Raw genomic sequence first — 13,802 nt, forward strand, 5'->3', positions numbered from 1 at the left:
TGGAAAAGGCTGAGAACCAGAGATGTGTAGAGTCATCAGAGCCCTGCACAGACACAAGTATGGGGGTAATGAGTGTTACACTAAATGACCCAGGTATTGGTCTCTTTCAGCTCTAACAATTCTGTGTCTCTATTAACACCAGGGTTACAAATAATGGAGGTTTGGGGGTTGCTGGGAAGAAAAAATAAAGAAGCTGTTGGAAGGATAATGTCATTCCTTCAGCTAGGGGTGATTACTGCACGGCAGCACATCCTTGAAATCCGAGCCTGGCCCTTTGAATATCTCTGCTCTTTCACACTCTCTCTCTTGCTGGTTTAAGGAACTTAATTTCCTTTTGCTGCCATAGCGACAGACAAACAACCTCTGATCACAATAAAAAGGATGGTTGTGTTTCACAAATCCCTAGATGTACCAAAGCAACCAGCACAGAAGGAACAACAAGTGCACAGAACAGGCAGGAGAAAAGTAACTTGACTCCACTTAGAACTGTGAAGGAGACTGAGGACTCCGGAAACCCAGGGAAGCTTTTTTGCTATTCGGAGCTGCACATTAAGGAAGAGCTGATCTATAAATTACCATATTTCATAACAAAGATCTTGTTTACAAAGCTCTCTTGCAGACTGCTCTGATAACAAGTTTACAGTTTTAGAGGCAAGATGAAAGGTCACTAAGGAAAAATGCCCAATCTCTCCCTATTAAGCCGTGGTACTGGACAGGTGGTCAAAAAAACCCAGGAGAAATTGGAGGTGCACTATGAACCAGAGGTGAGTCCTGGTTACAAAAGTGCAGCAAACAAACCATTATGGATTGTATGGTAATTTTCTGTTCTGTGATTTTAACTAATATTGAAATAACTGTTAACGAGACAGATTTTTTTCAGTGATGTCTTATTTGTTGTTGAAATTAAAATGCCTTAGTAACCTAAGAAGTATGTATGCCTGCTGTAATTAAAATTGGAGAATCCTGAACCAGAATGCTTGGCAAGCAAGTTAAAGAAACAGAAACTTGCACTGAGAAATCCAGAGGAAGAAACCTAAATATAAAGAAATAGATTCTTTAGGGAATATCCTTATTGTTTGTTTTTGTTTTTTTGTTGAATATTAGACTAATCGGTTACTAGGCATACACGTCAATTCTGGGATCTGCATGGAGTTGTTCTGAATCAGAATCATATAGCTGAAGTTTACTGTGCTGCTTTTAAATAATATTTTGTTTAACTTACAGAAATTGCACAGTCCAAAGCAATTTTACAGCAGCTAAAATCATAGATTCACTTTGCTAAAAATATATACATTAAAGTTATAGTTAAAACAGTGAATTCCTATCACCGATCTTATGCCACTTGGACTTCAGAATTACCTTAGTGTGACCAACTGCAAATCAGAAAATTATTTTTTTAAGGAGTGTGGGTCATAATCTAATTTCAGTTACAGTGGGGTAATTCCACTGAAAGCAGTTGAGTTACTCAAGGTTTGCACCAGTGTAATGGAAATCAAAATCTGTCCCAAATTCTCATCTCATTTACATCAGCACAATTCCATTTACATCAGTAGATTTGGACCAGAGTGTTGGAGGGGAGAATTGGCCTTGTTTGTATGTTAAGTCATCTTACTAGCATGGAGTAGCTGGGGCATGCCATTTCAATTCTCTACAGTACAAACCATGGGAACCAAGCGTAGTTATTAGTGAGAGTAATTATCATCATGCAATGAAATTTTATGTAGTTGAGAAGCAAACAATGGTACTGTAGCTTTAAGTCAAGAAGAGTATGTGAATGTATCTATTAATAGAACAATTTGGAAACTTCTGACTAATTTGAGATTCTCTAATGAATCTCACCCACCAGGTCAGTATTTTTACTAGGGAGACTTACATGGCTATGTTCCATGACTCTCTTCATGGTCTATGACCACTGATACATCAGAGCCCACTCTAAGTACCTCATTCAAAGGCATACCAAGTCTGTCTACCTTACTTGCCTATGCTATTTCTAAGACACCCATCATGGTATTATTTGAGTGCAGTGGATAGTATCTCAGGATAAAAAGAGTAGCGTCTGAAGCTTCCTCCAAGGTAGATTATCATACTCTTTGTTATAAAATGTTCTGCATTGCCATCCAGCACACTGAAAAGACTCAAAAAGTACTTGAGACAGATCCCATGATTGAAGAAACCCTTATCAGACCAGCTTACGGTTGCTGTGCACAGTACTACTCTACTTTACAAACTGATCAATAAGGGCTTCTAAGAGCAGGGGTGAAAGTGAGCCGGTACGGCGTATCGGTAAGAACCCGCACTGCCCAGCCATACCCAGCCCCTTTTGCCTCTCCTGTCGGCAGCCCTGCTGGTAGGGTCCGTATTGGCAGGACTGCCGACAGGGGAGGGCGGGGGCAGCAACGTTAAAGTGCTGCTGCAGCAAAGGATCCTGCAACACTTTAATGTCCCTGCCCCTTTTGCCGACGGGCGGGGGGAGGGGGGGCAAAAGGAGCAGTTGCCCTGGGGCCGGCGATTTAAAAGGGCCCAGGGCTCTGGACGCTGCTGCTGCTAGCGCAGCAGTGGCGTCCGGCGCCCTGGGCCCTTTAAATCAACACAGGAGCCCCAGGCAGCGTGGGCCAGGCAGCCTGGAAGGGCTGGTTGAGGGATGCCCCCGCTCCAGCCTTGTACCGGTAAATGTCCTGACTTACTTTCACCCCTGTCTAAGAGTAACAGAAGATTTAAAAGAGATTTTAAAAAAGAGGAAGCTGTTTGGGGCAGGAACAAGGTCTTCAGATCTGTTCATAGAGCATCCAACACAATGGGGCCCTGATCCTGATTTGGGCCTCTGATGTTAGGCAATATTAATTATTATTATTATTTCTATTATGATAGCAATAATAGGCCCCAATCTGGGATCAGAGCCCCATTGTGCTAGACATTAAGAATGCTAGACACACAAAATGCTAAAACAGCCCATACTCCCAAAGAAATGATGTTATTATTTTAATGATAATACAGAAAGGGAAGGCATTAAGAACATAAATAGATAATGAATTGCAATTGTTTTTAATTACTGGTAAGTTAGTTTTTACATTTCAAAACCATTAATTTACTACTGGAAAAAAACTGTTTTAGTATAACAAACTGCCCTCTCATCCTAATGGATTTGGAGTTCTAATCTAGTAAAATTAACATAGTTCACAATATGGTTTTAATCCAGACTCCCATTTTGGAGCGTCTTTAAAAAATGAGATGGTATGATATATTAAGGATCAATGTGAACACTGACTTTAGAATTTAGGATTATCAACTGACACCCATCACTTTTCTTAGCACAATAAGTACTGTGCTATAAATATCACTGTTTAAGGTATGTAAACGCTCTAAGAAAAACTTTTTGTGCTGAATCATAGAAATTAGAGATGAAAAAGTGATAATAGTTCATCCAGCCCAAGCTCCTTGCCAATACAGGATAGTCCTCTACATTTGCTAGGGTTAGTGTCTAATCTGGTATGAAATATCTGAAGCTATGGATTACCATTGCTTGAGCCCATTCCACAGCCCACTAGATCTGTTGGTCATAAGAACATAGGAACGGCCATACTGGGTCAGATCAAAGGTCCATCCAGCCCAGTATCCTGTCTTCCAACAGTGGCCAATGCCAGATACCCCAGAGGGAATGAACAGAACAGGTAATCATCAAGAGATTCCATTCCCTGTCTCCCATTCCCAGCTTCTGGCAAACAGAGGCTAGGGACACTAATAGCCATTGATGGACCTATCTTCCATTAAATTATCTAGTTCTTTTTTGAACCCTGTTATAGTCTTGGCCTTCACAACACGCTCGGGCAAGGAGTTCCACAGGTTGACTGTGCATTGTGTGACCTGTGCGTTGTTTGTATTAAACCTGCTGCCTCTTAATTTCATTTGGTGACCCCTAGTTCTTGTGTTATGAGGAGTAAATAATACTTCTTTATTTACTTTCTCCATGATTTTATAGACCTCTATTATATCCCTTCTTAGTTTTCTCTTTTCTAAGGTAAAAAGTCCCAATCTTATTAATCTCTCTTCATACGGAAGCTGTTCCATACCCCTAATCATTTTTGTTGCCCTTTTCTGAAACTTTTCCAATTCCAATATATCTTTTTTGAGATGGGATGACCACATCTGCACACAGTATTCAAGATGTGGGCGTACCATGGATTTATATAGAGGGAATATGATATTTTCTGTCTTATTATCTATTCTTTTCTTAATGATTCCCAACATTCTGTTAACTTTTTTGATGGCTGCTGCACATTGGGTGGATGTTTTCAGAGAACTATTCACAATGACTTCAAGATCGCTCTCTTGAGTGGTAACAGCTAATTTAGACCCCATCATTTCATATGTATAGTTGGGATTATGTTTTCCAACGTGAAGGACTTTGCATTTATCAACACTGAATTTCATCTGCCATTTTGTTGTCCAGTCACCCAGTTTTGAGAGATCCCTTTATAGCTCTTTGCAGTCTGCTTTGGATTTAATTATCTTAGTAGTTTTGTATCATCTGCAAATTTTGCCACCTCACTGTTTACCCCTTCTTCCAGATCATTTATGAATATGTTGAACAGCACTGGTCCCAGTACAGACCCCTGGGGGACACCACTATTTACCTCTCTCCATTCTGAAAACTGACCATTTATTCCTAACCTTTATTTCCTATCTTTTAACCAGTTACCAATCCATGAGAGGACCTTCCCTCTTATCCCATGACATCTTACTTTGCTTAAAAGCCTTTGGGTGAGGGACCTTGTCAAAGAGTTTCTGAAAATCTAAGTACACTATATCCACTGGATCCCCCTTGTCCACATGCTTGTTGACCCCTCAAATAATTCTACTAGATTGGTGAGGCATGATTTCCCTTTACAAAAACCATGTTGACTCTTCCCCAACAAATTATGTTCATCTATGTGTCTGACAATTCTGTTCTTTACTATGATTTCAACCAGTTTGCTGGTACTGAAGTCAGGCTTACTGGCCTGTAATTGCCAGGATCACCTCTGGAGCCGTTTTTAAAAATTGGCATCACATTAACTATTCTCCAGTCTTTTGGTACAGAAGCTGATTTAAATGATAGGTTACAGATCACAGTTAGTAGTTCTGCAATTTCACATTTGAATTATTTCAGAACTCTTGGGTGAATACCATCTATTCCTGGTGATTTATTATTGTTTAATTTATCAATTTGTTCCAAAACTCCTCTAATGACACCTCAATCTGGGACAGTTCCTCAGATTTATCACCTAAAGATTTGTCCTAAGATAAGTGTCATAAAATGTTCCCACGCATTTCTAAAGGGAAATTTCTATTAACTTTTCATCTACAAAAGTCTGGGCTTTGGTCCTCAAATCCTCATACAGGCAATGAGAAGTCAATGAAAGTGCTCACTAATGTCAGTGATAGTCCAGCCCCAATAAAGCCTTGTCTATGCTTGCAGCGGTGTGTAGAGCATGTGTAGCTACACACGGCAGTGAAAGGCTCCAGCAGCAAGGAGACAGCAGGACACTACGCTGCTAAAAATAACAGTGTAGACGTGGGAGGCACTGCTTGGGCATGTAGAGAGCTGTGTAGGGTATATGACCTGGAGGTTCAGGCATATAGGGCACTCTATTCTACTCTACTTGCCTAAGCTATGACTCACTGTCTGCACTGCTATTTATACCCAAACTAGCTGGGCGTGCAGTGTCTGTACACTACACATTGCTGTAAGTGTATAGGTACCTTAAGAATAGAGTAAAACCTTAGCAAACAATTCAGTGTTCACATTGGGTCAAATCCTAAATTCACTAAGTAAGGCCAGAGTGGTGTAAGCATATAAGCAAAGAATAATTTCCTGTGTATCTGGTAAGCCACATACTCTCAACCCCAGGCTGAGAAAGATTATCCCCCCCTCCCCCAAAGTCTATCCTATGTTTTGATTTTTTCCATGCTAGGACTATCTGAACTGGAAGTCTCATGAAGGTTATTGCCATGTCAGCAGATTACTGAATGAGAGGCAGCTTATGAAGGGCTGCTGGGATCTGTATCTTCCTAAAACCTACAGCACAAAAACTGGTGCGCTGGTTCTCTACTCTGAAGATTTAGCAGAGCCATCATGGAAACAAAGAGGAGGAAGGAGTGGCCAGCAAGGCCTCAGACACAGAAGGAATAAGCTACAGATTGAATTGCACACGCTCCAAGATTTGACAAGAGCCATTTTGGCATACGGAGGCAGACAGGTAAGAGCACACAGGATGGTTCTTTCACTACCAGAATTGAGACTGCGTGAGATCTCTTAAAAATGCTAATCCTGCTCTTCTGGACTTGAACACCATGGAATTCGGGAGTCCTGATAATGTATTTTTTTACTGAAGAAAGCAAGCTCCTAATTAGATAAAACCTGATTCTGTATTCTAGCAAACACACAAGCAACATCTTGTTCTTCTCCTCTTCCCTTTAAGCGCTTTCTGGTATATTTACATATGGGTTGCAATTTTACGTGCTCCAGTTTTGAGGGCTTAAAAGGGGCTTAAGTGATCTCTAGGCCCTGTGTGGGCCCTCTATACAGGGTGAATCTCACCCTTCTGTAACTCAATATAGAAGGCAGCGGTAGCCCTTTCCCTGCAGCCAACATGGGGTGAAATCCTGGCTCCATTAAAGTCAGGGCCGGCTCCAGGCACCAAGCACCCAAGCTGGTGCTTGAGGCGGCACCTGGAGGGGGGCGGCGTGGCGCTCTGGCCGCCGGGGGGAGAGCCGAGCCGAGCCCCAGCCGGGGCTCGCCGCCCTCTCGCCGCCCTGCCCCCGGAGCTCTGGCCGCCGGGGGGGAGACCGGAGCCGCCGCCGGGGCTCGCCGCCCTCCCCCAGGGGCTCCGGCCGCCCCCCCCGGCAAAAAAGCCAGAGCCGGCCCTGATTAAAGTCAACTGGAGTTTTGCCATTGGACTTCAATGGAGACAGGATTTCACTCCTGGGGTTGGTCAAGTCTCCCCTGTTTATATAAAAGTGGGGGAATTTTCATGCTAAAATGACATTTTTCATCCTTGACCTCAAAAAAGAAACTGTTGCTCATCTGTCAGCCAACCATTCTCATGCCACATGATCATAATCACATAAACTCTTATGTTTCCCAAGCTATGGTATAAATCTCAAACCATTATATGATATTATTTTATACTCTACTTGTCACTAAGCTCCACCCATACCCATGACATGATTCTTTCTATGTTGTAGTAACTAAAACCCTACTTCAAAAGGGAAAACATGGAGTGAGATTTTTAAGAAGACAAAGACATAGTATCTAACCACAACAAAACACATGATGGTGTGAGGTACCATATAGTTGTTGCTGCCACTTGTCTGGGAAGACTTGCATAACTCTATCTTGGCTCCACAGCTCATGAAGTAATGAGCTCATCCCAGATTTGTAGCAATTTTTTTTACAACATCCCTCATCACCACATATTCCATATATATACACACACAATGATCTGTATATGGAGAGATGTGTGTGTATGACAGTAAGTCCTCAAATTTAACTCACATCTGATGTATTACTTTGCTGATGACACAGCTTCCTAGTAAGTGAAGGTGAATATCAAACATGAGGGATTTTCACCCAACATCATGTATTCTCATACTGTTTGTCAAATACATAAATATCATTATAAGAAGAGTCAGAGCTGACTAAATGTTTTAAGAGCCAAGCCCATGCAGTGGTTGTGCATGTCACTGTCATATATTCTACTATAAAGATCAGTGTCAGAGACTGAAAGTTTCATATATGGGGTTGGAGTGAAGGAGCTCTCTAGCCATGGCCTCTTTTCCCTGCCTATTCCCATTAAACCCTAGTCTGGCTCTATACCATCAGGGCCTTCCCCTCTAGTGGGAGAATCCGCAGGAGGCCTATTAAACTGGCTTTGCACCCCTTTCTGCTGCTGGGTGCAAACAGGCCAGAGTGGGGCGAGAGATCTAGTTCACAATCCGTTTAATAAAGTGTCAGTAGACAATGCTGCAGAAGTGCATTTTTAGGGAGACAGGAATGATGTGTGGGTGGAGGCTTGTTGAATAGATTTTGGAAGGGTGCCCTGAGTGTCAAGAATAGTGGGGAGGAAAAAGAAGAGACAGCACCTTGCAGAGCCAGTTCCATACATTCCATCTACCATCAGTAATAACAGCACAGAATCCAGCCTTCACAATGGCTACCACGCAGTTAGGCCTGATGTTAAGAAGTGTTGAGTTCTCGCTTCTCCCTCTAAAAAGTCAATGGGAGCTGCAGGTATTCCGCACTTCTGAAAAAAATCAGGCTCTGATTAGTAAATATTTCCTGCAAAACAGCATCAGAAGGCAGCATTTAATCCTTAGTTGGGAAATGAAATACTTAAGAGAACTACTTCTCCATGAAGACTATGTCACTGCATTTACCTAGCCGGTGTGTCAGACCCAGTATCCTCAAGTTGTTCTTCTGAGCCCTTTCCTCCCTGATTTTCAGTCTACCCACAGATTTATTGACTTTTGTTTTACAATAACTTGTACCTTTTAATAACATGAACTTAGTGCTAATGGAAAGGTGGCAACTGGACAGCACTGAAAAACATAATTCTCTGTGTATCTGCAAATAAAGCACATGTTGGTCAGTGGAGAAAGCTTCCTCACACCACTCCATTGCCACTAATATCCCTCAACATTGTTGTCAAGCAACCAGGGCCGGTGCAAGGAAGTTTCGCATCCTAGGCGAAACTTCCACCTTGCGCCCCTCCCCAGCCCTGCGGCAGCTCCCCGCCCTCCCTCTGCCCTGAGGCGCCCCCCCACAGCAGCTCCTCCCCCCGGGGAGCTGTGCAGCAGCTCCCCACCCCAGCTCACCTCTGCTCCGCCTCCTCCCCGAGCATGCCGCCCCCGCTCTAATTCTCCTCCCCTCCCAGGCTTGTGGCACCAAACAGCTGATTGGCGCTGCAAGCCTGGGAGGTGGGAGAAGTGGAGCAGCGACCACGCGCTCGGGGAGGGGGTGTAGGAACGCTGTAAAATAAAATTGGGGGCACTGCTTTTTGGCACCCCCAAATCTTGGCGCCCTAGGCAACCGCCTAGCACTGACCCTGCAAGCAACCAGGAGCAAGAGGGTAAGGACAGGCCTCAGGAGGTGAATGACAGAAGTCCTTGGAGCACTCACAAAGCAAGACACAAATGAGTGTGTATAGGCCATACATAAGGGGCCAGAGTCTTGTCTTCAGCCTTTCTGTGCCTGCGGCCTACCCCACTGTCTATTATCGTTTGTATTAGGTAGCACCTAGAAGCCCCAACCAAAATCAGGGCCCAGCTCTGCCAGGCACTGTACAAACCAGGGCCGGCTCCAGGCACCAGCTTCTCAAGCAGGTGCTTGGGGCGGCCGTTCCGGACAGGGGCGGCAGTTCCAGGTATTCGGCGGCAATTCGGCGGACGGTTCCTCACTCCGCCTGGGAGTGAAGGACCTCCAGCCGAATTGCCGCCGCAGATCGCGATCGCGTCTTTTTTTAGATCGCGATCGCGGCTTTTTTTTTTTTTTTTTTGGTTTTGGCTGCTTGGGGCGGCCAAAACCCTGGAGCCGGCCCTGGTACAAACCCAAACTGAGACTGTCTCTGCCCCAAAAATCTTCCAGTCTAAACAGTCAAGACAGAGAGAAAGGAAGTGTTATTGTCATTTTATACAGATGAGGAATAGATGGCCCAGAAAGACCAAGTGGCTTGCCCAAGGTCACACAGGGAGTCAGTGGCAGAGCTGGGCATTAAACCCAGACCTCCCGAGTCCCAATCAAGTGTCTTAAGCACAAATCCAATCTTTCCCTCCAGTTTATAGCCAGAGTCGCGCCAGCAGCTCAGGAGGAAGCAGGAGGGAACTCACAGAAGTTCTAGTATCATTTGTGGCAACCCAGGCGCCCCTATCCCCAAACAAACACCAGCCCAGGAATTCTCCCAAAATTCCAGGGGATCCATGGCCACTGGCTTTGTAGACCCCAACAAGCACCTCATGGCAGTTATGGTGAGGATAGTCATGAACAGGAAAGATCACTGCCACTAACGTTTCAGCCATGAGATTTTCATGGTTAGAACAGCTAGAAACTTCTCAGTTGCAAAATTAAATCGGAGATTATTAGCCTTGCCATTTAAAGTATCTCCTGCTCCTGCTCCCCATCCCTCTTCCCCCAAAAAAGTCAATGCCGGGGCTTGCAGGCTAGCTCTGGAGAGAGTAGTGTTTAGTGTTCACTCTTATTCCAAGCTTGAACTCTCTGCTGTGTCTGTCAACAATTATGCAAATGATCTACTGTACACTAGGAACTGGACCAAGAACACCAATTCATTTCACACACACAACTGAATAGCCATCAGTTAGTAGCAACTTTCAGTCACTATCTTTCTGACTCAGATTCGAACCAGCAACCTACATGTGGGGAGATCCAGATCCCATTTACCAGTATCATGACTGCCATCCAGTCCACTATTACATTCCATTTTAAATCTATAGCTACCACAAATATACAACAAATGTGTACAGCCATTCCAATGTTAACGTAATTATAATGTACAAAGAGAAAAAAGTGTAGGCTCCAAATTATTAATCACGTTTTGCAAAAAATGTTTAGTTCCTTCAATAGTTGCTTCATGGACGTCTAGAATTTGTTTTTGACAAATCCTGCTTTATTAATTATCTGAATTGCAGTAGCATTTAGAGTCTGTATTCCCATTGTAAAGGCATTGTACAAACACATGATAAAAACACAGTCTCTGCCCTCCAAAGACTGTATGCTCGTATAATCTAGTTTTATATAACAGGTATTTATGAAATTGTCATTTTCACTATATGCAACACACATACACATAGTCTCTAAAAAGCCAAATGCCAAAGCTTAATAACTTAAGTAAGTAAAACTTTAGGAGACACCCCAAATACTTCAGCTCTACTGCAGTAGCAAAGTGTAAATAGTAAGAACAATTATTTAAACAATTTGTCTGATTAAAATATTAAAATGATCTCAGATACAAAGAATTCTGTACAAAATACGTTCAGAACCCTGGAAATAATCCCAAGTAATGACCCCTCCAGCTCCAAATTTACAGTTAAAATATTAATCCAACTTCTCTGCTTATGATATGAGAATTTAACTTTAGATATAAGAGTGCATACTGATGATCCCAATTAAATATTTGGAAAAGTCCCAAGAAATTCAACCCATGCATATTCAGGAATGAACATTTTGCACACTCCTAATTATGGGACTGTTTTTTTTTTAAATTACTTCAGTAGCAGCATTTATGTCAGAAGAGCAGCCCTATCTCAGCTCCATCACATCAGAGTGAAGATATCCTTTAGGGATCAAAAGTGAGCTCTTTAAAAGAGACAGCCTTCAATAAATCTTCTGAACCAGCATCTGAACTAATGAGGAAGACCTCAGTCCAATCGAGGTAGCTCTTGCCTAATGCATCCAGCATTTTGGAATAGATTAAACTGGTTGTAATGGTCTGTGATATAGCTTTCCCTTTAAAAACCCTAGGATACCATTAATAAATATTGGCCATCCCACAAGGAATCCACACTTCTGGAGTCAAGGCAAAACATCTTAAATGAAATCACTGCCTACTGTGTCATCATGATCTACATCAGTGAAACCAGGCACGACATTCAAAGATTAAAAGAAGAGAAAACGAATACTGCTGTGACCAAACATGTGAAATCATGTGCTGACTGCCGCAAACAATTAGAATTGAGCAGAGATATTTTCAGGCATTTGCAAATCATGTGGCCACAGGAGGTCCGAGGAAATGGGGCTGGGATTAACCCATTATGCTATCTTCAGCCATAACAATGCTCTGCTATTGAAACAGAGTTATGAGCCATCCTAGTAGTAAAAATTGCTCATTTTTGTAACTACCCTTGAGACAGATTTAATTTTTTTCTGTTGTAAATTAAGGAGCCAGCCAGCATCTTGTGGTTAATGCTTTGCTCTATAATATGGGAGACATGGGTAAAATCTTTCCTTCACCAAACCAGCAAGAGATAAGAACAGTGTGCAGGCCACATGTTTAGTCCCTTTGAGGAAGGGGGCACCTCATATCAGTCTGCCACAACCCTTCTGGACAACGTAGGAGTGGTGTTGAAGGAGACAGTACTGTTGGACTCCAAAGGGAGGTCCATCCTGCCCTCTTTATCCAGAAGGTAGGTCACCAAAAAAGTAGAGTTTGGGAACAGTGTTTGTGGGTGATGGGTGGTTAATAGTGGTCCTCAGAGCTCTAGGAGCACGTGGAGAATTCCTGTGCAAACTGAATCAGGCAGAGCAGGGACTTAAACCTAGATCTCCCACATCCCAGGTGAGTGCCCTCAAACATCACGTTACTGGCTATTCTGGGGTCTCCCAACTGACACGTTTTCACAAAAGTTTTGGTTTTGATGAACTGGCATTTTCCAACAAAAAACATTTCATCAAGACATTCCCAACCAGCACTTACTATAACTAGGACCCTACCAAATTCACAGCCATGAAAAATGGGTCACGGACCGTGAAATCTGGTCTCTCCCCGTGAAATCTGGGCTTTTGTGTGCTTTTACCCTATACTATACAGATTTCATGGGGGAGACCAGCATTTCTCAAATTGGGGGTCCTGACCCAAAACAGAGTTGCAGGGGGGTCACAAGGTTATTTTAGGGGCATTACAGTATTGCCACCCTCACTTCTGCGCTGCCTTCAGAGCTGGGTGGCTGGAGAGTGGCAATACCATACCATGCCACCCTTACTTCTGCATTGCTGTTTGCAGAGCTGGGCAGCCAGAGAGTGGTGACTACTGTGCAGGCAGCAGTGCAGAAGTAAGGGTGGCAATACCATACCATGCCATCCTTACTTCTGCACTGCTGCTGGCAGCAGCTCTGCCTTCAGAGCTAGGCTCCTGGCCAGCAGCCACCGCTCTCAGCAACAGCACAGAAGTAAGAGTAGCAGTAGTGCAACTTCCCCTACATAAACCTTGCAGCCCCCCTCACTCCCCACACAACTCCTTGTTGGGTCAGGACCCCTACAATTACAACACTGTGAAATTTCAAAATGCTACAAGTGAGGTTCTAGCCTGCAAATGCATTTAGTTTATTTAGCCTAGAGGTAGATCTGTGCAAGGGAGCAGTTTCCAAAGGGAGAGTTAGACTGGTTTTTCTCTCTCTTTAAATCGGAAACTTTCCCTGTGTTCAGTAAAAGCTAAGGTTCACATTTTCAACGATTCATACACGCAGGTGCCTCAGTTTCCAGATGCCCAACACAGGACCTGACTTCAACTGGAGTTGTGGGTGAAAGTCAGACTCTAAGTGCATCAAGAAGGGCCTTCAATTTGAGACACTCAAAATTAATGGACACTTGAAAATTTAGGCTTAAATATTTTATTAAGCGAGGCAACTGGGCGCGGTGTGATTCTTCAATACAAAACAGGTCCTATTTGAAAAAAAAACTCTTGGTAGAAGAAATTTACTGAAGCCAGAAATGCCTACACAAGTAGTCGATGAGAAAAGTGTAAACGGGGACCTAGGAGCAGAGTGATTACATACAGTAATTGGCTGTGGCACCAAAGAAAATGGACGAGTCTCAACATGCCTGCTGCTATTATATGAAGCACTGTGGCAATTTTCATTAACAGGGCACTCTGTACATGCTAATAATTCAGCTCAATGGAATCCAAGTCAACTAGAAACTGAGGCTAACTGGCAAATTTTGCTATAGCAGTATTAGATGTCAATTCTTCTGAATTAGAACCCAACCCTGCCTCCCTGAAGCTAATGGGAATTTTAACATAGCCTTTAAATGGGAG

The 13,802-nt window shown here is 43.2% G+C and overlaps 1 protein-coding gene across 1 annotated transcript in view; it reads left to right on the top strand.

Moving 5' to 3' along the window:
• The first annotated feature begins 677 nt into the window (after positions 1 to 677).
• KIAA2012 (KIAA2012 ortholog) overlaps positions 678 to 13,802 on the top strand; it is an 85,674-nt gene continuing 72,549 nt past the window's right edge. The window contains exons 1-2 of the mRNA XM_024196485.2: positions 678 to 764; positions 5,952 to 6,236. Of these exons, the coding sequence (XP_024052253.2) occupies positions 678 to 764; positions 5,952 to 6,236 (372 nt within the window). The remainder of the gene's footprint in view (positions 765 to 5,951; positions 6,237 to 13,802) is intronic.

The sequence above is a fragment of the Terrapene carolina genome, unplaced genomic scaffold, assembly GCF_002925995.2.
Source record: "Terrapene carolina triunguis isolate 2854851 unplaced genomic scaffold, T_m_triunguis-2.0 Scaffold62, whole genome shotgun sequence".
NCBI lineage: Eukaryota > Metazoa > Chordata > Testudines > Emydidae > Terrapene > Terrapene triunguis.